This window comes from Athene noctua, chromosome 5 (assembly GCF_965140245.1).
Source record: "Athene noctua chromosome 5, bAthNoc1.hap1.1, whole genome shotgun sequence".
NCBI classification, from domain to species: Eukaryota; Metazoa; Chordata; class Aves; order Strigiformes; family Strigidae; genus Athene; species Athene noctua.
In genome coordinates this window covers 4,063,343-4,087,607 of record NC_134041.1, presented here as the reverse complement: position 1 = coordinate 4,087,607, position 24,265 = coordinate 4,063,343, and the positions used below count along the sequence as shown (strand labels likewise).

The window sequence follows — 24,265 nt, the reverse complement described above, 5'->3', positions numbered from 1 at the left end:
GCTGAAGAGAATTTTGGTATAAGCAATACAGAATTGTGCGGCCCAAATTTTAGGTGCTGCTTGGAAACAGGCTGTTCTCGGAAGAGCTGTATCCTCAAACTTTGAAGAGTAGTGCAGTGGGAAAAAAAAAAACAACCTTACTTTTTATTCTCGCTTTCCCAGCTTTCTGGTGCCTTTTATTTTTAGGTGACCCATCAAACGCCGAGGGGGGAAAGCAAATGTCTTTATCCAATACTTTGAAAGTTTCCCTTAAAGCTAACTTGGGGGAAAGGCAAAGATCATCTCCTTTTCCGCCAGTTACTTAAAATCGTGATATTTTGCAGCAAGGCTGCAAACAAGTCTGCACATCTGTTAGCACACTTGCATTGACACGTTTCCAAAACTTTTTTTTTGGAGGGGGGGGCTATAATAACACTGCAATAAATAATTGTATTGTGCAGAAACTGCTCCCCCCCCACCTCCCCGTCCCCGCTTCCAGCCCAATTTTGTTTGATCAGCCCTGAGTGCTTTTATTTCCACTTCGACTTTGCTAATACCTCGCCACCGAGATTGAAGCGGTGCGATTTTACCGAGCGATGTGTTTACCAAGACAGTTTGAAAGTTGGTCTGTTTATGAGTCATTAACCTTTTCTCCTCGTACACCATTTTGAAAAGACACATTGGAGTCTAATAGGGACGTGCACACCTCGCGCGCCGAGCAGCGGTGCTTTTCATTTACTTCAGCCATGGACCACGACTTTACACCAAAAAGCACCTTTCCCCCTCATCTCCTTCCCCCCCCCCCACTCCCACCTCCCCCTGAAGTCTTTTAAAGTGTTTTTTTCTTTTTTTTTTTTTTTCGGGTGTTGTTTTTACCTCCCCTTTCAGGTTCACATCGTAGAAATGAGCTTTAGCGCAGGTTAAAGCGACTCTCTCTTGGATAGTATCCAGCGTCGAGCCAAAAAAAGTCCCGAGCACATGAGATCAGGCAGGACAAAGCACTGCTTAAAGCAGAAAAAGTTAAAATATTTCAGGATGTACCAAGACGTGTTTAGAAACTAGGAATGCTTGAAGCGCTCCCCTGGCTCATTGTGGGTCTGTCGAGCCTCTGCTGTGTGTACCTTCGCAGATAAACTTCCACTTGACAAAAGGCCTTTTTTCCTTGACTCTCCCTGAGTGGGGAAGGGGAAGGGCAGGAGGGAGCAGAAGGGAGGGTTTATTATTTTTAATAGCTTGTAGGGACCTGTAGTTTTTACATTTTTTTTTATTTTTTTTCCCCCCCCACCTCCCCTGTGAGAGCTGTTTCTGGTGGGTGAGAGCAGCTCCATGTGCTGGGATTGTGCCTTCTCTCACTTTTTGAATCTGCCGACTGCAAACTCACAGCAATCTTTTTTTTTTTTTTTTTTTTTAAAAAAAAAAAAACTTTATTGAAATTTGAAACTATGATCTTTTCCAGTAGAGGAGGGGTGGGGTGGGGGGGGAAAGAAGAGGAATGTGCCAATCATTGGAGTGATTTATTTTATTTTACCTGCTTATATTTTAATAGTCATTCATAGTACTTGTGATTACTGCCGCTCTGCTGTGCTATAATGAAATATATTGTGCCGGTTTTGGTAGTTTTTAACAATCTGTGTTTAAAATGAAAATAAATGCTGTGGTATTACCTATAGATTTAAGTATTTACAATTCAGGGGCCACTCAGAATAAGTGCAATGAAAGCTTTTGGGAAGTCAGCAGAAGGTCTTGAATTACGACAGGGTTTTGCTGATAGATATTTCTACTATTGATTTCTCAATTTTTCATAATTTTTGAAAAGAATATGCAAGGTAAAATAAGGAGTTGAAAGGAAGTAAGATGTCTGTTTTAATAACAATATTTGCACGACCCGAAATGATTTGGGTAGGAAATGTACTCCATGGGATAATTAAAAAAAAAAAAAAAAAAAAGTTAGTTTATCTAAAAAATCCCCAATGTTGTCTCGCAAGGGTAGGCAGCGGGTGGCTTTTACCATGCTGGGGGAAACGTTGCACAAATTACTTTATTTTTCCCTCCTGGAGGGCCCAATCCTGAGCAAAGGAGGAACTCGGCCCCTGGCAGCAGGGACGTCCCCAGCACGCAGTGCTGGATCAGGCCCCCGCAGGCTATATACGTTTTTATGTGCAGCCTCAAGTTCGGTCATTCATTTATTCAGAGAAAAAGAAGAAGCGTGTCCTCAGTATATTATAATACGTTTTGATCTCTTTGGCTGATTTATGTAGTCCTTTTTGAGGATATATATTATTACTCCTATTTTTTAAGCAAAATTGGGGGGGGTCTTTCTTGCGTTTTTTTTTTTTTTGTTGTTGTTGTCAGCATAATTTTAATCGTGATTATTTTTGTGCCAAGGAAGAGGGGTGATATTTAACTCATCGTTACACAAAGCAAGCAGTGTCTCTGGATGGCCAAACTAACTTTTCAAGTGGGATACGAAAATACGACACAACATGTAAAGAAAAAATTAGTAATTCTTTGAGTATTTGCACGAGTCATGCTAAGGTTTTCTGTTAACGCATTTTTCAATATTTTTAAATTATTTTTTTTTTTATAGAAAGACTCAGAGTTTGGCTTGTTCTGGTAGGCTTGAATATCAGATTTTTATTTTTTTCTTTTTGACTAAATACAAACAAAACTTTTTTTTTTTTTTAAAATTTTGTCAGACTTGCTTTTTCTAAGGATTTTTTTAGCGTTAGTTATTGTTGCGCACGCGGGATAAATTGGCCGCGTTACTTTCTGCTCCCTTCACCGTTTAGGAAACGGAGAGAAAACCACCCTTCATTGTATTTGTATATGCAGCTATATTGGCATTTTACTATACTGCCTGCTGCTATTTCCAAATATATCTTAGGGAAAGTTTTACTATACTTTAGACTTCCCCATACAAACATTGATTGGCATCCAAATGTTTAGGATTTGCCAAATTGGCGGGCATACGCTGGCTACACCGCAAGCAGCGGGGTCAGGGAGAGAGCAAAGGGAGATACGCGCTCCGCAAGTGGACTTGCAGCAGGGTTTTTAGCTTTTAACTCATTCTAAATTTTTTTTTTTTTTTTTTTTTAAAGAGATCTGGGGGTCAGGGAAAGGGCCCCATTGCTGCACCGTCTCCACCTGGGTGCTTGTTTGAAGTTGGACCCTGTTTTCGGCGGGTGGGAGCGGAGGTTTTGGGTCGGCGTGAGGTGATGTGGCGGTGGCGGGGCCTGTCAGCCAGGGGTACCAGTCCCGCAGCCCGTAAAACCTATAAGCACCCTCCTAATTCTCACCATCCTGGCGAGCCTTAGCACCTCGCGCGAAAGCCCCGTTTCTGGAGGCTTTTTGTTGATGGTTTCGGTGACATCGACCCTTCTCTGTAACTTTTTCAGGATGAATTTCATCCCTTCATCGAAGCACTTCTGCCTCACGTCCGAGCGTTTGCGTACACGTGGTTCAACCTGCAAGCCCGAAAAAGAAAATACTTCAAAAAACATGAAAAACGCATGTCAAAAGAGGAAGAGAGAGCCGTGAAGGACGAACTGCTAAGTGAAAAACCCGAGGTAAAGCAAAAATGGGCATCCAGACTTCTGGCAAAGCTCCGGAAAGATATCAGGCCTGAATTTCGGGAGGATTTTGTTCTCACAGTCACAGGAAAAAAGCCTCCGTGTTGCGTTCTTTCCAATCCAGACCAGAAGGGCAAGATGAGAAGAATTGACTGCCTTCGCCAGGCAGATAAGGTCTGGAGGTTGGACCTTGTTATGGTGATTTTATTTAAAGGTATTCCGCTCGAAAGTACTGATGGCGAGCGCCTTGTAAAGTCCCCACAGTGCTCTAACCCCGGGCTGTGCGTACAGCCCCACCATATAGGAGTTTCTGTTAAGGAACTCGATTTATATTTGGCATACTTTGTGCACGCAGCAGGTAAGTGCCTTTCTATACCACCTTCTCCAACTTTTCGGTTTATCTCCGTGCCGGGTGCCGTTCCCCTGGCGGCAGCTGCATGAGCTGGGGAGGGAGCTGGGGATGTTGGTTGTCGCCCTCCCGGGCAGTGAGGAGAGTGCCAAAACTCCCTCCCTTTTTTTTTTTTCTTTTTTCTTTTTTTTAAATAAGTGGGCTTTTAAGGTGCAGCCATGTAAAAGCAGCTCTCGTTTTCCCGGGGTTAACGGCATTTTGGGCATCCTTCACATGTGTCATCATAAATGTTGTCCTAGGAGGCATCCCAGCCGGACGTGGCTTCCTTTATCCTGATTTGGGGGGAAAGCAGATTTTTAATTTTTTTTTTTAAAAAAGTTTGTTAATGTTATGCAAAAGTAGTCTGAGAGGACTAGAGGTGCCCAAGGCCTGTGGGTCAGGAGTCCCAGGTATCCTCACCCCACGGGGATGGGATGGGGAGTGTAAATCCCACAGGATTGGGCTCGGAGGGAAAGGTAAAGACAGTCTCTCCGGTAGCAAATCTAGTCATCGGGCCTGAGCAGCCACAAAACAAACCGCCGGGTAATCCTGTGGGGAAAAGGAGGCAGTTAAACCCCCCAGAAATACCACAATTTACACACCTAGAAGCTGAGCAGGTCTTGAAACAAATTCCTCGTTTGATAGTATTGTGCTTATTGGGGGGGGGGACGGGACACGACTGAGATTTTTTTGCGTGTGATGAAAATCTTGGGATCTCTGAACACCAGCACAAAGTACACCCTGCCCGCGGAGTGACTCGGTGTGCTCAGAGGATGTGTAGTGTGTTGACTGGATAAAATAATACGCTATTGTAGTTCTCCTGAGTGATTATATTGCAGAAAAATGTGCGCGTGTGAAGTGCTAGGCCCCGGTTTTCACGTATGGTATGCATAGGTCCCCTGGGTTTCAGCTTGACTTGCAAGTTGAGGAGCTGGACAGGCTGAAAAAAAAAAAAAAAAAAAAAAAGAGGAGCAGGGAGCAGAGGGGAGAGCAGTCCTATTAGTGGAAACCACTTCTATATAAATACATATCAGTAAGAAAACCGAGCAAATTACAGCACCGGGAACCTGCGTTTCCAATGCCACCTTATTTCGGAGGGTCTCGCAGAAAGTTTTGGCTGCCCCAAAGTTTTTCTGCGCTGAGTTCCCTGCGCAGTGGTTGTTGCGACAGGCAGTGTTGCCGCTGCGATTTTTTTTACGGGTGTGATCCCTGTTCGGAAATAACTTTCAAATATCCTCATGATATTTCCTACAGAAAAGCTGTGAAATTTACTTTGCACTTTGGTGTGATGTGGTAAATCATACTGCACGTTTATGGCGAAGGGGAGGTAGGCAAATACTGTGGAAAATTATTTATTTACTCTGCGATTTATTATGGGGCACGGTGAAGGAAGGATTGCCAATTAATGGCTAACTGAAGGGAAATTCGGACTGGGGTGTTGCAGGTCCCCTCCTGTTCCGTCACTGGCCATGAGGAGACTGGGGACTCGCATCCCTTTTGTCTGCCTCAGTTTCCTCCTCCGTATCTCGGAGCAGGATGATGCACATAAAGCGCTTGGATATCCACGGCTGAAAACTGCTCTGTACTGCTGTATGGCACACAGGTTTTTATTCTTTAAATTTATATATAGCGTGGTGCTGGTAAATACTGGTCTATATTGTCTTTCCTAAGTGAAAAGCAACCTTCTGCGGGGTGCAAAAGTTATTAACAGAAACCAACGGTCTTGGTTTAGCCTGTATGTTGAGTCACAGAAATGTAGGATGGGAAGAAAAGGACGAAAGCCAGGGGTGTAAGTGCTCCAGGAGCTTGGAGGGATCCTCTCCCTGTTATAAGAGTCAGGCAATAGACATTTTAAAAGTTCAATATTGTGATTAGGGATATACCATCTTATCAGCACGCTGTTGGCAAACAGTAGCCTTGATAGCGAACTCTTATTTATTTCTGCCTTCGTCGTCAACAGGCAGCAATTGCACTAATTGTTCTTCGGACTAGATGTTTGCCGCGGAAACTTAACGTGAGGCTTAGGCTCGTTTTTTTGGGTTAGATTTGCGGTTTTGTGTAAGCAGCACCGCGCTCCTACCGACCGCACCGCTTCGTGTTTTCGGCCGTTGTTTGCTGATTGCACGCATCGCATTGTGCTCTTAATGCAGTAGCGTGTGCTGGCGTATTCCCTGCTAAACCTCACTGGGGAGGGGGACAAAATGATTTTTGGGTGGTAGCACAGTGTGGTCGCTGTCTATATCGCTTCACAGAGGTGTACTGAAAGCCTCGCATATAGGCTACCTCTTTTTTTTTTTTTTCCCCCCTTTTTTTCCCTTTTTTTTCCCCCCTCCGAAATATCCCAGCAGTCTTTGTTACACCTGAACATTGGCCAAGTTGACAGCCATTGGTTCCCGCAGACCCGCAGTAATGGCAGCTTGTGCCGGGTGCGCAACAGGAAAATTACAAAAGAAAAAAAATATTAAGGGTCCTTTGTCTCAAACTCCACCAGACCTCGCTCCCCAAATGTATGGACCGCTTATTTATAAGGAGGAAGTTGCCAGCACAAATATTAGGTAGGCTGGTCAACTTACATATAGTGGATTTGACAAGCATCTGCTATAGTACAGAAGATTTGTAAACACTAAACAATGTTTTTACCTCCTTAAAAGTTTTGAGAAGTTGCCAGTATTGGCAGGAGGCACAGACTCCGAAACGTGCTTGAAGATACGTGCCAAAACCATTGTGACCTTTTCACCCATAGTGCTTGCTTCTCCTTTTCTTGTTTTTTGTTGGTGTGGGGTTTTTTTTTTTTCTCCACTCTTCGTCTTCTTTTTTTTGGGGGGTAGTATTCTCTTCTAAGATGCCCTTATTCGAGGTGACTTCAGCAGCGAGATGTCCCTTCTAAACATGTACAATAATTATTGCTTTGAATCCACGCTTTTTCTTCAGTAGGCACTATCATCTGTAAGGGAACACATGTGCACAGATTTAAATAGTGCTTCTTACAAAGCTACTGAAATCAATTCATCTCTTTAAGAACTGGCTAGAAAGAAAAAACAAAAATATGCAAATAGGCAAACTACATGTCATTTTTGGTTTAAAAAAAAAAAAGAGGGGAAAAAAATAAAAAGAAAAAAAAAAAAAGGAAAGGAGGATCGGTGTTCTGTGAATTAGAGGTTGACCAAAAAATGTATTGAAATCTAGAGTATTGCTCTCAGTTTGCAGTTTCTAATCTGCTTAACTAAAAGCAGGCGGCATTTTCATACCCTGAACTTGGGTTCGCTTTTTAGTTTTCACTTATTCTGCGCTTGTATCAAATGACAAGTTGGAAACCATTGTGGCAAACCGTTTTCTTTGTGGGAGTCGAACAGTAAAGCTAATTTATGACCGGTCCTTTACCAGATGATCTGTATCAGAATCTACAATATACTAGGCACGTGGCAAGGTCACAATTTAAGTTGTTAAGGTCACAACCTTAGCCACCAGGCATTTGACCTTTTAGATAAAGTTAACCTTTGTTCATTAGTAGGCACTCAACCGAGAACTTTCTGGAGTTTTTTACTGCTTTGGAGTTCCTTCTGCTAATGTGATCAGATTGGAGAATAGATTCGCAAGGGAAGTAGTTAAATTTTGTGAGAGGTCACAGTTTTTAGAGACTTCTCCAGTGGACAAAGCTGGATGGCAAGCCAGGAGGTGATGCTGCAATGCCCGATTTATTTTTTTGGACGGCCATCATTACGCGCTTCAGGCGAGAATTAAGCTAGCGAGGTATTTGTGGCAGAGAAAATCTTTTAATCTTTCAGAAGGACGTTTAAAAATCCCAAACGTAAGAAAAATTTGGGGATGGGGATTTTATTTACGTGAGCTCGTTTTTCCGTTTGCGTTTCGAATAGAAGCCAGCGAAGAGGCAAGATCTGTGACTGAAAATTTACTTCCCGTCTAAATATGCTCTATGGCTAATTGCCTGGGCCATAGTATATAACACATGACCTTGAACTTTAAGCAGACCCGTTTTACCATTGCCATCAGTGGATTTAAAATATTTCTACTTGGACCACCGCAAAGACGCATTGATGGGAATAACCCAAAGATTGGTTAACGCAGGAAACGACTGCGGATAGCCAAAATACCCATGGAGGTCCTGGGAAGTCGGAAAGGTACACAAGGCTTTGCACCGTAATCTTTTAGTACAATTGGTATTGATTGTTGCTGCATTAATCCTGTTAATAGCCGCAGCCGGTTCGGCGTGTTGCAGGGATGTGAGAGGTGTCCTGACAATACTGTACATCACCAAAAGAGCTGTCGCAGCGTCTTCAACTCCTGATAGCTGCTTTGCAAAAGTGGAGCGTTCGACGGTGGAAACTATTGCCGGCTCATATAGAAACACACACCATATTGTTTACTTAATTATGCCGTAGCGAAGGCTCATTTTTAATTATTTAGCTGACTTTCTCACTTTGCTGTGATACCACATTTATTATTTAATTTAAAATCAAAAGGGCTGCGCTACTGTTAGTTTTTGATGCGTTTTACTTTTGTTTTGGCTACGTTATTGTCATTCCATCGTACAGCAATCCAGATAGCCGTGATATGCAGATTGGCCAGATGGTCATGTTAACAGATTGAGAACCCACTTCCCACTGCTAAAGAGCAGGTGTAAGATCAGTGGGCTTTTTTTTTTTTTTTTTTTTTCCTCCTTTCCTCCCAAGTTTCAACCAAAATGCTCTTTAGACAGCTCATAATGGTAGTTAAAAAGGGGCACATTTCAAATGGTGTTTGTTCTGTGGAGATAATATGTAATATATATGTCGTTTTTACACGTATCTGAAGACTTTTAAAGCATCCGTGACATTCCTTCCATATATAAGGCTTTTGAAAACCTACTTCCAGCCCGTGGCTGCTCCAGCATGCATCCATAATGGTCCTTAAAGTTTTGTTTGCGATGTTAATAGTCCCTATGCATTTCTACAGACAGATTACATTTACTCTTACCAAAAAATACTCAGCTAGCTTTGCAGCAGGTATGTCACACACTTTCCCTGTACAGGGCTTCCTGTGCATCCCCAGGGGAACCTCAGTGTTCACCTGAGATTTTAATGTTTGGGGCTCACAGGTGGGTTGTTTGTTTTTTTTTCCCTCCATTAATTTTTGTCATGGTGAGACATCTATAGACTTAAGGCAAAAAAAGAGAAACAAAGGCATCTCACAGTATTTCTGCCCTCAAGGAATACCAGGAGAAGGCAGGTTTTGCATTGCTTTAGCCTCATAAAAGGTGCCCATAAAAAGTCAGTGGTGGGGGCCTGGGTCTATCCCTCAGTCGGGAGAGGTGGGGAGATGACAGCTACAGCTCCTCGACACCCCAAATTTCATGCACCCACCTATCATGGACGTGCACGAAACGTGGCGATCTACACACCCTGTGTGGCACAGAGAGATATCTCCATCTATTAAAGCTCTCCGTTTTGGGGAGCGGGGCCGGGCGCTTTCTGCAGCCGTGAGCAGGGCGGTAGCTGACAGAAGCAGGATTTAGGTGGGACAACTGCTCTCCCCCCGCAGTTGTAACTGAGCCGGTGAGTATCCGTGATAATTCACATACTAACTGGTGCGGCACTTGGGATGGTCTGCTCTATCACGAACCCCTGGCAGGAGTTCAGTCATGTGGTTTAGCTTTCCCCTTTCTCCAACAACAACAACAGCAACAACAAATAAACACGGGATAAAGACGTATTTCATATGCTCAGGATGTTTTCCAGGTGATGGGTTCGGCTGGTATAAGGGTGTGTTGTTTCCATACCTCCCTGCCCCGGCAGGCTTCGAGGTGCAGAAGCAGGAGAAGCCTTTGAATGGTAAGAAAGTTGCCCAACGCTGCTGGCTTGTCTACAAGCGACTGCACTTTTATATTTCCCTTCTTTTCCACCCAATGATGAATAGCATTAATTTAGATCTATTTAAGGCGAGTGTGGGAGAAACCACAATCTTTGTTGTGGTCACTGCTGTACACAGCGGGGCTGAATGTTTCTCTTGGTTGAGGCCTCAAAGCTGAATCTGGAGAACCCAAAACATCATGTCAGCTTTTCAAACCCTTCAAAGAGACAGTGGAATCCTAATTGTTCATAAAACCCGCTATTTATTATTACAATTATGTATTTTCTCCCCATTCAGACGTAAAGGAAAGGGCATCCCTCACTTTCCATGCCTTGAGCTTCTTTGCAGCTCCTCCTCCTCCCCTCGATGCTTTGGGTTCAGGCACTGGCTTTCACAACCAGCAAACAAACCCCAGCCCGCTGCTCCGTAAACCCTCAACCCCTCCTCATAAGCCTGCACTTTGTCACACACGTCCCAGAGTTGGACCCTCTGGGGCCTGGGGACCGTCCCCGGCAGGATGACTTTTGGGGCATCCTCGTCGGGAGCTGCAGGTCCGGCTCTGCCCCCACTCCTTTCCGTGCAGGCAAGGGCTGGAGCTGCTGATTAGATTACAGGCTGTAAATTCAGGGCAAATTATTTTAGCCTCCTGACAGCAGCCGATCCTGAAGGTTTCCTTACGACAGTGAGGGCTCTCAATAGATAAGAGTTGTTGATGCACAAAAATTAATTTTATTCGCTTTGGTTTTTCTGTTCCCGCGATGGTCTTCGTTCATTTGATCTTTGGCTATTGTTTATTATCACCTGCATTATGGTAGCCACCAAAAAGCCCAGCTGGGATTAGCACATGGGTCATGGTGCTTGTGATGTGTGCGGCAGTTTTATCCCAGCAAGTTCTTTGTGGGTTTGCAGCATTTTATGCCCAGTTTCAAGGGCAGAGCCCCGGCTGATCCCCTCATCACAGTGTAATTAATTTTGAAGAGATAACGGTGTATTTATATATTTTTCTGAAGTGTTTCTAGCTAGCATTGCTCCATGTCCCCACCCAGGGGATGGATGTGGGAGCATGAGCTCAGCCCCTGTCCGTGGCATTGTCACAGCTCAGCACGCAGGAGGAAGACGTGGCCCCAGTAGAGCAGGTGGCTTTGGGCTGGATTCCGTAAAGGACCCGAGGGCCTCCATTTTGTGTGCCAGACTCTCACGTGCGAGTGCAAAATGGAGAGCTGCGCGGTTGAGTTTCGCCTCTAGCAAAGCGGGTAGGTGTACGTTGCCCGCTGTCCTTGCGCTGCCGCGGTGCACGCAGACCCATGGCGAGGCTCGGGAGGGGATATCTGAGCTTATATATCCATCAGTTCCTCCTAAAGGGGTCTGGGTCTCTTCTCCAGGTCCTTCATATCCACCCTCCCAGTCCGAGGGCTATCCCGGCGTCACAGCGAGCCGGCACGTTGGCTCTCGGGCCAGTGCAAAAGGCCCCGGGGAGTCATTCCTCCTTCCCCGTGGGCTTTGGTACACATCAGTGCCATTAGATTAGCAAGATAAAATCAAGACGGGTTTAATGACACACCATTCTGAAAGTTTCCTGGACTTTATTGTTCATAACTTGGACCTGAGTCGGGTTATTTACACATGAGGATTAAAAAGCTGCAAACAACTGTGTGATTTTTAGGGGCTGAAAGCAATTAGCATATGTGGGTAGGAGGATACACTGCATGTCTGCATTCCTTTAAAATATAAATCACACTTATTTAATTATGTTTTGAGAGGGCAGATTTAAGGATATACTGCAAAATGCATTACCTATTATACCAACACGATAATCTTATTAACCTTGCTTTCTACTTTTTAATTTTATTGTGCACCCTGTACAACTCTTACGATATCAAAAATAATTACTTGGAGAATACATGATGTCAGAGGTCCGATATGACATTTATCTTCACAAGTGAGGAGACGGCGATCTCGTGCATTGCATAGCAGCACGGGAGGCATCAGGCAGGTCCACACTGGGGAAGGGAAGCGAAAATAGGGATCACCAGATGCCATTTAACGTCTATAAGCACGTGTTTGCAGGTTTGGGTTATAGCTGAGGGCTGGCTTGACCAAACTTGGAGCAATTCAGCAGCCACGGGCCTCCCACAATAGAAAGGCTGAATGTTTTGCTGGCGTGTGCCATACGAGTCCTATAGGTGAGCCAATATTTCAGGGAGGTTCCAAGCATCCAGCCCCGATCCCAGTTGGATTTCCTGTTAAACTCTGCGTTCTCCATCTCATCCCTCCTCAGGGCAGTGACCCTCTCTCTTTTTTTTTTTTTTTTTTTTTTTTTTCCTCCTAATGTTCGATAAGTGTTGATATTTCCCCCTTTATTTTGTGAGGGAATGGGTGAGGGTGATGGGTGAGGGGAAACAAATGCCATAATAATATCCCTTTTCAGAAGAATATAGTTTAATTTTGTGTGTGCGTGCAGCAGCTGCCATTGGCAAGCTGTCGTCTTTGTTGCCATGGGCTTTTTTTTTTTGCATGCGTGCCAGAACATGATTGGATGTTTCAACATGTTCATGTTTTGGGGTGAGATATATCTCTAGTGAAGCACAAAATGATCATGGGGTTGGTGGGTGTCCAAGGCAGGGTTATTTGGCCAGGTGAGCTGGTTGTGCTGGAGAGGGTCATGTGAGCGTGGTGCCTGGTGGTTGTTTGGTCGATGAGATAAAACTCGCTGATGCTATGGATTTTTTGATGATGTAAAAAGCTTGTTTAAAACCATCACAGGAGGATGTCTCACCGAGGTCTCCTCCAGCAGGACACCCAGGGGGCACAGCGGGAAGCCCCCGGTGCTACTTGAGGAGGACCGATCGGTGGGTTTCTCCTGCCCGTCTCGCTCACCTGATGCACACACCCCACGGGAGGTCGTGTCCATCCCCAGCTCTTACTGGTGCTGCGGGGAGCTGGACGGTGGCACGGATGAGATCGTGCTGCCTGAGACTCCAACCAGTGATACACGGGCTCTGGGCAGGGCTTGCGGTGCGAGTGGGATGGGGCACACCTTCCACAGGGCATAAAACTAATGCAGCATCACCCGTGAGAGCTGCAGGTGACAGCATATCCTCCAGGCCTGCCACCGTGGCGCTTAGCCCTGGTGTAACTAGTGCTTTTGCTGCTCCTTGGTTTCATCCAATTGTCATATTCATAATATGCTCATAGCATCAGTATCTAAACAAACTCTAAACCTGCTCTGCACCGTCCTCTGTGCTGCACATCTCTCTTCTCATCCCAGCCGCTGTCACCCCACGTTAAGTACGGTTGGACTCGATGATCTTAAAGGTCTTTTCCAACCTAAATGATTCCATGATTCTAAGTAACACACGAAGGAAGAGCGGGAATGCTCTTCATCCTGGGAAACTCACCACGCAGCTGCGGGGAGCATCGCTGAATGAAAAATGCGTTGGCAAACTCAGGAGAAATATTTCACAGGGAGGCATCTACATACAACCCTCTTAGGCTTGGACTAGTCCTGAACTGGAGCACTTGGTGAGGGGAAAGTTTGCAGGGCGAGCGCAGGACCGCACACAGTCTGCTGAAGGCTTCAGGAGGAGGAAGGACGAAGAACTAAATGTAAGGTGTTGAGACAGCCTCATTCACATTCTATTTTTCTGCGTCTACAGATTGAGTCTTGTGTATGAGGTACAGATAATGAGCTGTGTGAGCTTTGTAATAAACATCACGTCTGGTTAAATTACCATTTTTGTGTTTAAAGCCAGTACGTGTGTTACAAAATACCTTGTAACGCACTGAAAGAACAGGGATGAACTCCTGTAAAGGTATCGAAAGACAAGTAGTTGCTACACTTATTGTCAAGGTGAACACTTACTGGAGATTTTAATGCAGAAATACGTTGTCAATCAGATTTCATCCTAAGGATATTTGCTAAAAATTTTGTCTGATCTTTTTACCTAATATAGTTTTAACTTCATACGAAAGAAAACGGCCAAATCCCTGAATGATGCTGGTAACTTAGGGTAAAATTTAAATTTAATTCAGTTCGTTCTTTTTTTTTTTTTTTTTTTTTTTTAAGGCAAAGTAGTTTCAAGTAAATCAGAAGAATGAATTCTTTGTATCAGGATGCTTTTCTAAAGCCCAGCTATTGTTGGGATCCCTTTTAGGGAGGATAGCCACTGCAATGCTTTTATTGTGTGATGACGAGGACTTTTCCTGACGTGATGAAGACTTCATTAAAAATAGTCAACAAACCTATTTACGTTTGTTTCTGTGTTAAAAAGTAAAAAGTAGTTGTTGCTGAGCTAAAAAGTAAATCCCGCATCATTTTATTTGAAAGCTTCACAAATGGCTTGCCTGGCTGTGGGAGGATCAGCCTCGACAAGCGGCCAAACCCTTGTGAGCATAGGTTGGATATTGCTGGAAAATTTGAAAAAAAACACAGGGCAGTCATGTAAGAAGTGGGATTTTTGCAGTCAAGACCCTTCTGGTTTTTTTTGTTTTTTTTGTTTTTTTTGTGTAGAGAAGGACATCAGCTTCAACAGCTCTGGTTTGGGTTCTGCCTAGGCCGATGCCAGGGAGCTCAGTGCTGTTTGGGGATGCACACTTACGTGTCAGAAGTACATCTTCAAGGCATCTGTTCTTTGTAATGTGGATACATGAGCGTGATATATAGACAAAATAATATGCTCAACGCCCACTTTAAATATGGACATTGTTTCTTTTATTGGTCAAAAGCTGGAGGTCGAAATAGTGATGGGAACTGAGAGCAGACCCGTTGTTTTCTCCATGCAGAGTCTTTGGTAATAAACTCTTCTATAAAGAAGTGAGATGTGTCTTAGCAGTGAGCAGTCCCAGAGCATGAAGCCGTCTGCCATGGGATGAGGATGATACAAGCAGGGTCCCCGTCCTGCCATGGAGCTTGGTTACGTGCCACGGTCCCTGCGGCGCGGAGCACGGGGGTCTCTCCACGTGCCCTTCGTGCAGGCGGGGGCCCAGCTAAGGCCTGTCTGTGTGCTGCACGTCGCCCTGCACCGTGCTGAATGATGCTGTGGGCATCGCCCTGGAAAGAAGAAGTATAAAGATTTTAATTTCTGAAAGTCCAGTTGGTAGGGCAGGTTTTCCATGAGTTGGGTCGCTGAGAAAATTGTGCTTTCCTCCCCGTTCCTGGCTGGCTCTCTCCCCACTATTGCCCTTTGCAAGCAGCTTTGTTTGCCCAGGCCTTGGGACTGAGTTTTCCTTGGCTACTCAGTGCTTTCACCCCCACTACGGTCCAGCCTGGCTCGGGGTCCCAGCAGTGCCGCTGTTGGGGTGGGCGTAGGAAAAGCAGGAGCGCCGGCGAGGCAAAGTCTGGACACGCGGGGCGTTTGGAAAGAGTGAAATGAGTCAGTGTTTGGAAAGAAAATGGAATGTTTCTGTCCACGCGGTTCTGAAATCCAGGGCAGCGGTATCTTTGAGTTGATAAATGTGCTTTGAAAACCTCAAAAAAACTTTCTCTGGTTGCACAAGCAGTATCTAATATTAATAATATTTCCTCGTTAAAAGGGTTGAAAGATTTCTCAGACGGTCTTGCCCGTGTATAATGTTTTTTGAACAAGCTTCGTCTACCTTAGCAACTTCTCTAGGGAACTTCGCAGCTCCGCGCTGGGGCCGCTGGTGTGGCTCGAGGACGGGTCAGTGGCCGTGGAGGCATTTAACATTTTAATTGCCTTCCTATACCGATTGCGACGATGACCTGTTTGTTTGAATTATATCTCTTTTTCATATTTAAAAAAAAGAAAAAAAAGAAAACAAAGGAAGTACAGTGCTGTGCACAGAACAGTTATTAAAAACAGTTGGGAAGCATATAAAAGGTACTGTTTGTGTGAGAAACGGGACAGCTGTGATGGTCTATTGGGAAAGTGTGTACAGATGGTGGTAGGGAGGGGAATGATGACTACATGGCTGATAAATGAAATACAAAAAGCATTAAATTGGTGATCTTTTTAAAGAGTACATTTTTGGTTAGCATTTTTGGTGCATCATTAGGGCTCTTTGTCTGCCTCTTATTTAGCCAGGAAGTGTGACTATCTTCGCACATTTGTGGCTCTGATTTTGTTTACAAATAAGGAGTCTGTTTAATAAATCACATACCATGGAATTATTAAAGAAGATAATTAAGCGCACAGTTTTTCCCTACGTTGGGAATGGCACGGGATTGTCCGAAAGACCTGACAATACCACAAATGCAGTTGGTCTCGAATTAGTTACGGTTACACGTGGGATTTCCTGGAGCCTAAAGAGATTTCTTTGTTTTGCAAGAAGTGGGACCGGCGGCGCAAGCCAGTTTGGGGGACGATGCTTCAACGTTTCAAAACCGTGGAAGGCAAATGGTTCAGCATTTTGCCTTTATTTTAAATTAGCTTATGATTCTGAAGGTGGTGGCACGCAGTGACCGGTGCCTGGCCGCAGTATCTGGGGGATGCAGGGGCTCCCTCGGCCCCACAGGGGCGTCTCTTGGAGAAGGCAATGAAGGAAAGAGGGAGGGAGACAGACTCAGAGATAATTTTTTTCCCTGTAGTTCATAGGAGAGGTATCCCCATCTTCCCATCCTTAGCAGAGCTTTATCACATCCTTTATCATGGAGCTCATTTATCAGGGGCTAATGGAAATTAAGGCAATATCTGCAGACTTCTGCACACTGTTATAAAGTAGAGAAGATCCCTCAAATGCTGCAAACTTTGACGCAGAGAGTTTTTAAACTAACAGGCAAAATAATCCCCCTCCTCCCAGCGTTTCATCCAGTTTCAAGCTGAAATAGTCCCGGTTTGTCCTTCGCCTTCTCTCTCACCCACCCGTTGCTTCGTGTTCCTGCTCATTGTTTCTGGGTGCCATCAATAGATAAAAGCACTTTCCTTAATAATAAATAGCCTTTGGTAATGCTGTGCTTTTCCACAACCCAGCCCAGTGTCCGGCCACCCCATGAGTCCCGTCCATGTCATTGTCCCTCCCTCAGGGGGGACAGAGCACTGGCAGCCTCAGCACCCCCCTTTCAGGGGTGGCTTCAAGTGCTGCAAAAAAGGGGTTCAGCAAACCTCTGAAAGATCCCAGAGGGAATTTTTCCGAAGCCCTGCTGATCGCAGGTTTATTGATACTCTGAATTTTGTTGATTTACAGACCTTCCAAAACTTTAATGCACCACTTCGGGGTTTATTTGCTCTCCTGATGCCGTATCGCAAACTCCTCTTGTTACCAGGCTTGATGCACAACATGTTTCATTGCACTTTTTTGGGGGGGACAAGTAGATTTTCTTCTTCATTTTCTTGAAATGTAGAAAAAAATATTCTAAAAAAACATGTTTAACGTGAAGAAAATATATGACAACTTGATAGATTGCTTGGGACTTCAGTGCAGCAGTTGTACAAAGTAGGTTGCAATTATATTTTTTTTTTTTACACTTGCAGTGTATTAAAAAGAACAATAGACAAAGAGACATACAGCACGAGGATGGAGAGAGCATCTTGGCCAACCTCTGCAAATTTATTCCAAATTTCAATTATTAAATATCACAAAAATGTATTATTGTAGTAACACTGTACGTTTGCTTGGCTGATCAGATCTTGAGTAGTTTGTAGGGGGTTTGTACACCTTGTCCGTAAATATGCTTCACCTCTTACAAAGAAAACGATGCGTTTCATTTGCAGGTCATGGTGAAGGGATAATTTAGCAATATTCTGGGCATGTATGAAATGCCTCGAATTGAAGATTCTTTCTAATAAATGTTTTATTTTTTTATGAGTATGAATGCATGTTCTCCCATAGCTTCACTAAGTAGACAAGTCCAAGAGGTCTTCTAAGAGCTGTACTGGTGGGTACCCCAGAGGCAGCAGAAGCAAGGAGCTGTTGGAGATGCTGCTGCGGTACCTCTTGGTGATACCCGTTCACCTTTGGTCCTGGCCTTGCAAACAGCTTCTGACAACACAACCTCATCAGCTGGAGATGCAAACGAGGATGTGTTTTAGAAACGTGGATGTCTCCCTCCTCCTTATCCACAGTGCAGAGCGTGTGTTGCACAAGGCATCCGCTGACCAAACCCAGCGAGGAGAAGCCAGGTTTCTCTGCCAGCTTACACAAAAAGTGGTTTTACCCACTGTCCCTGAAAGCAGAATTAGTTTCTGTGTTGCTCGGGCTGGGTGTGTGGATCTCCTCCAGAGCCTCGCTGGAGTGGCCGGGTGCAGCGTCCACTCCCCGTTATTCAGCCGCTATTTCAGTCTCTCCTTTGGGATGTGCTACCAACCACGAGGGAAGGGGCAGGGACAAAATATATGGGGTCTCTTGATGCTGCCCCGAGCTTTAAAAGGAAAGGTTAATTCTTACTGAAGCAGTGATTTGTGTCATTGATTAGTTACTAATTTTACACTCACAAAAATAATTCGCTAATGATCGCAGTTGATGGGAGAGCCCGGCTGTGCTGTATGGCTGTGATTTACAACTTGTGTTTCCAAACTTTTTTTTTTTTTTTTTTAAAATGTTTGCTGTAGGGGACTCAGTCCTGCCCAGGACAGAGAACCCTCAGCTTCATTTGAGATCGGGTAGTGCCCAGCCCCAGAGCCAGAGCAGGGGCTGGACAGAGTACTGCTACTTCCATCAGCAGACTACAGGAAGACAACTATTAAAAGTAGAAAGCTATTAAGCAGTCAGGTTTTTATTATGCTTTAGTGTTTTGTTTAAGTCTGTTCTTAATTGGTTGATTAATGTAAGCGAAGTCCTTTTCTCCCCCACCATCTCTACAGATGGCAAATGGTAGGTCCCAACTGTCATTGTGCGCAAAAAAGGTTATGGTTCAAAGTCAGAGATACAGAGATACCACGATAATCAATCATAGGAACTTGTCTTGCTGTGCCCGGCCAGGCAAAAGTTAGGCTTGGTAGTAATATTCCCTCCAAACTCATCCGGAGGAATTTCTTTCCACTTTATTTTGGGAGGGGGGGATGAGTTGCTGCAAACTTCTTGCCGCTGGATCTGGGGCATTTCAATAAATGCAGGCAGAGCCACCAGCAGCCGCGGCGCCGGTCAGCCTGGCCGGGGCTTTTCTTCTCCTCGGCATCCTCCTCCTTGGCAGGGTCTGTAGAAAAACAGGAGGTACAGCCCGTGAACCTCGCTGCTAAAAAATGAGCCCAGAAGAAATAGGAGCAAGATGTCTGCTTTAGAGAATTACCTTCAAATGCGTGTCTTTTAAACTTTTTTTTTTTTTTTTTTAATCTAAGAGGATGATTTATTAAGGCTAACTTCCTTCTCAGGATGAAGCATAGAATTATGTTTCTGGTATTGATCCATAAAGAGGATTTGCATTTTATTCATACTATAAAAGTGCTTTTAATGGAGACATCGCGGTAATTGAATTTATACTGTGTGTAACTATCGAAGTATCTTTTTAATTATTTTATGTTATGTAATACAATAACTAAATCTAAAGCCTGTGAAAGGGGATGGCTGTACTCTGTCCTTAGGAGTAACATATATAGCTTTCAATATTCTAACAGTGGAATGCAGTTAAGGACATTCTTTATTTGAGGGGAAAAAAAAAAAAAAAAAAGAGGAGAGAGAGAGGAGAAAGATTTCATTACATTCAGCACAGTATGAGACTAAGTCAAAGTAGTTTTGCTAATTAAATTCAATTGCTATCCATTAGACCAATGGAATGAGATGAATCTACCATATAGCTGACACAGCACAGGTATGCAATTTGGCTAAATGGCCATTTCTGAACTGCAGCACGCCTTTCTCCGCTCGCTCGTTTTTTCCAGGCTCAAAATTTCTACGCGGAGAGAAGCCGAGCAGCCCCCGACACCTCTCGGGGAGCACGGACACGTGTTTAGATGGGCAGGCTCCCCGGGCTGAACGCTAGCTGCTCATCAGTTTAAAATGTACTGGAGTAAGCTCATAAAGTCCGAACGCGATGGGGAGATGGGTGGAGGATTTTTTTTTTTTTTTTTCTGGGTTCATTCATGGATATTTTCCTCTCCCTGCCTGCGACGGGCTTCTCGTGTTGCATATAGCCATCCAGCAGTTGCTGTGAGAGCACGTCTGAGTTACCAAAACGGTTTGAAATGCAGCGAGCGGGGTACGTTTGCTGGCGTTTTGGCATAACGTACTACTTGGGGAGGTTTTTGTATGTCAGACGGAGAAGTCTCCTACCCCAGTGAAATGACAAGAATACCTCTCAAGCATTGGCGGAGGCTAAATGTTGACAGCCAGCAAGCCTGCAATGCTGCTGAGCGCACAGATTTACACTTCCTGCCAAGATTAAAACGGGCTAAACCCAAAAAGGGTATCGGGGATTGTCGCTTTAGAAAGAAATAACGCCTTGGTGTAATGCATGGAGGCAAGGGCTGCGATCTGCCCTCCAATACTTTTATTTCCTGGGATCTCACAAGCTCACGCGTAATGGTTGGTGTTGTCGGGTCGCAACTGGCAGGATGGGAAAATAAATAATAAACTTATAAGGCAACGGGCGTGGAAAATATTGCACCTCCCTTGCTTTGATGCTGGAGCTCAAGTTCCAGTTTTGCCTCTCGTTGGAGAAAATCTCAGCAAAGTCTGTGTGAAGGAAGCCCCTGAACTTCACTTTCTGCTTCTGATTAACCGCTGCAGCGTGTTTTCCTTCAAGCTATATTTAGTGAAAGGAAAAAAAATCACCAAGTTGAGCTGAAAAAAAGGCCCGGCAGAAAACTGGTCATTTAAGCCTCTCTTTGCTATATGGTATCTTTAAATTTCCTTCCAAGCGCAACCAGTGATGCTTTTTATGATCAATCTTTTGGGTCGGGGTATTTGCTCAATAGAATCTAGACAAATAAATGTGAAGAAAAGCATCCTGCTTTAAAAGAAGGAAACAATTAAACCTCCTACTTTGTTATTTACAGTAACTACCTTTTTTTAACAATTGTAGAAGTTCGAATGAAAGTAGCAGTGTGAAGAGGGAAATGTGGGAACTTTCATTTGTCGAGACTTTGCATTTCTTCTGCTTTATAGCCATCAGAAAAGAGATTGTTGTGCATTCTATTAAATACTGCCAGTATGATTAATTTAAAGGGTTACATTTTATTGAACCCTGGTGTAGATGTTCTTTGTCAACTCACATTCACTGCTAGTTAGAGTGTGTGTCGCATTTATCAAAACTTTCTGGAGCCCCTCTCACCTCATTAGCATGTGAATCTCTATTGAGCAGTTAATGTCCGTTACAGCGAGAGTGCTCAATTCTTGTTTTCAATAAGCCAGTTGTAAAATGTCAGACTGTCACTTACAATATAAAAAAGCAAAAATGATGGTATTTGTAAAAATGTTATCACCTCATAAAAACAAATTGTAAAGACATGAAAGTGATCTTGGTATGCTTTGCTTTCAGAAGTGAGTTAGTACAGCTGCTTTAAATACCAGTTGTCTGGATTCCCACACTTTCCTACCAATGGAGAGGTTTACACAAGCATAATTTAAGTTACAATTACCCTAATTAACATCTCATTTGCATAAATTGTTGAAGTCAAAACAACAAAGAATTGCTTAAGAAGCTTAACCCTATTTGTCCAAAATAAAGAGATGAGTTTTCACTTTGCAATCAAAATTGGCAGGTTCATTATGTCGGAGCTAGACTACAAACTGAAGTTATACTATTAATTAATACTTTACATTTTTATGATCGGGCTGTGCTTCTCCTATTTACAAGGTGCAAGATTTCAAAACATCCTGCTCTTGCTGTCAGAGGTGCAGAGCTGTCAGGTGGGGAGTCTGTGGAGTACTTCTGGACTTAGCAAAACCCAGCTCTGTGTCCCTCATCCCTCTCCTTTGGACACGCAGGCAAAAGCCCAGCTTAGTTTGCTCTGGCTGGGACGGGAGCTGGGGAGGAGATCCCATCCAGCACGGGCTGAAAGCTCTCATCCTGGGAAGGAGGGCCTGTAAAACGATGTGAAGAGGCCAAATGACAGCGGTGACAATAGCGATGATGGGCAGAGAGACCCTCTGTCCTCCCGTGGCAGAGCTGCCCGCTCAACCTGGCTTCTCTAAGTGTTTTCAAACTTTCCAAACCCACTGCAAATTTTGGCCCTTATCTCGGGATACAGAAATGCAGAGAAAGAGAACTGCAAAATGAAATTTTGATACTATTTATTTAGTTAAAAACACCACTAATCTTCCAGTTATGGTTTTGGGCTCCTCGGTTTAGAGGAGCTTCTAGTGCTTGTGGGTGAGTCCTGGTCCTGTGCTGTCATCTGTCTCCTTTGAACCTCTGACTCCTGGTTGCAGGCAAAGAGGATTGGCACGGCTTAGGCCAAAGCTGCTGAAGACACGGGGAGTTTTTCCCTCAGATGCTTACTACCCTGGGTAGATAAAAACTGTTCCACAGGCCGTTCCTGCTGCTTTTCTACACCTCTTAACTGTCTGCTGCAAAAAAATACCTTTTACGTGTCTCTGCTACTGTGTGTATGCAAGGCACCGCACGAGTCATTGCTACGGGTGGTAAACGTAGCGATGCTCCAGGGACAGGACGCGGGGAAGCTCGTTACTTCGCGGGGACGGTGGGTGGCACAGGGGTTTGATCGGCTCTCAGGTGCCCGTGTGCCGGCGCTAATGAGAGCGTGCCCAGTCGCCAGGGCCATATTTTTCCTTTCCTGTATTATCTCGTTGCAGCTTCATTAGCTAAGTCAGAGTGAATGTGCATTAGCCCAATAAAACCCTTCCTGCATCCCTGTGATTTAGCATCCCCTCCCATCAGTGCCCTCTGGGTGGAGATTATCCACCGGTGTCTGCAAGTAGGTGCCGATCGGTTAAACCGCGCCGGAGTGAATCGAGTCACGCGTTGAGCTCAGTTTTAACTCGAGGTTGAGCCTGTACTGTAAAGCTTTGCAAAGCAAAGATCACGGTGAACTTATAATCGTAAACCAGCTGAACCAAAGATGAATCTCGCCTACTGGCTTTGCATATTCTTTTTTAAAGATTGCATTATAATTGAGCGGTTGACTTTCGCGCTGCGCTCTTTTTTATGAGCCGGTGATTACACAGTATACGGTGCTTATGCTCTGAACATGAATGAATCTGCCAGTTCTACTACAGTACTCTTTATAAAATAACAAGGCTTACCAGGTGGCAAGAATTGCATAATTGAATTGGACTGAATCCTGGTTTTCCCAACCCAGAGCGGTTACACTTAGAAGTAAATTACAATTAAAAGAGACAGAATGTTTCCATTGTATTAAGAATCCTTAATAGCAAACTTTTCATCCATAAGGCTCTGTTCTCCTCCTGAAGTGTGAGAGAAATTGCTGTATGTGTCTAAGTACCATTAATGCTAATGGGAGCAACCTACATAAATCCCTGCATAGCGGTGGCAGAACAGAACCCAAATGCCTTTAAAGAGGAAAGTGCTTGTAGGGGGATGAGTAGAGGCACACGAGTCTCTTGGTCCCTGTATCATCTGCTCTGGAAATGTGTAAGGGCTCAATTTGAGGTGCAGGTTCTCGGAGAGTCTTCTTCAGTTTCATGCAGAGCTGTGTTGTGAAACCAGCCCTCTGCTCCTTTGGCTGGGCCTTTCCTCCAGGGCACTGGGAGGAAGCAGATCCCTAAAGCAGATAGGAAGATGCCATGGACAGATTCGAATGCCACTAAAACCACTATTCATTTTAGTTCTTCAGAAAGTTAAAATAAAAAAACCTGGCGCCGTTTGCCAAGAGTACCCGAGCTCCCCAAGTTCTGCTCACCACTTCCTACCCTTCGGAGCCGGGGATATTGAGAACATCTGTCTCCAAATACAACAAGAAGAGGATAGTTTGCTTCCTTCCCTTCTTTCCCGAGGACCTTGGGGTTTCCCTGCCTCTTCGTTTCTTATTCCCCTTCTCCCTGGGACACTTGTCAACAGCAATCCTCCTCCAGCTGTGCAGGTCAGGCAGCACAGACAGCAGTTCCTTCAGCCGTCCCGAATGGCTGGGGACCAGCCCTCCCATCCCAGCCCTGCTCCAGCCATTTGGGCACAGGAGTCCTTCATGCCATACACAATTCACTCAAGGAGGAGAAGAGGCAGATACAAACCTCATGTTTATTCAAAACCCAGTTCTTGATGAACTTTCTGATCTGCTCTTCTTCATGGCGATGCAATGCACTGTCACCTTGCCATTAGGGCTAAGTAATTAATAGCTGCCTAATAGAAGTGAATGTAGTTGCTCAGCAGAATGAATGATGTGTGCTACAAGGCAAAGCACTAGAAAGTAAAGTGGAGCTGGAAAGTGTTTAGCGGGGGGAAATTTCTGCTTGCCCTTCATTAGGAGAAGCTCCAAAGAAATGTAAAGCGTGATCACATTAATCAGAAGAACTGGCATCACGCGATATTCTTCTTTGTTATTTGGCATAAATTGCATGGCATTAAATGATTTAAATTATGCCTATACCTGCCATAAATTTTTTTTGCTGATATTTAATGAATACTGTGGGTTGTTTCTGAGCATTGGTCTTTGAGCACTTGAACATACGG

The 24,265-nt window shown here is 44.4% G+C and overlaps 1 protein-coding gene across 13 annotated transcripts in view; it reads left to right on the top strand.

Annotated features, from left to right (window-relative positions):
• The window catches only part of NFIA (nuclear factor I A), a 358,382-nt gene that overhangs the window by 106,444 nt on the left and 227,673 nt on the right, over positions 1-24,265 (top strand). For all 13 annotated transcript variants that reach the window (XM_074906089.1, XM_074906098.1, XM_074906088.1 and 10 more), the window contains exon 2: positions 3,375-3,906. In XM_074906089.1, the coding sequence (XP_074762190.1) occupies positions 3,375-3,906 (532 nt within the window). The remainder of the gene's footprint in view (positions 1-3,374; positions 3,907-24,265) is intronic.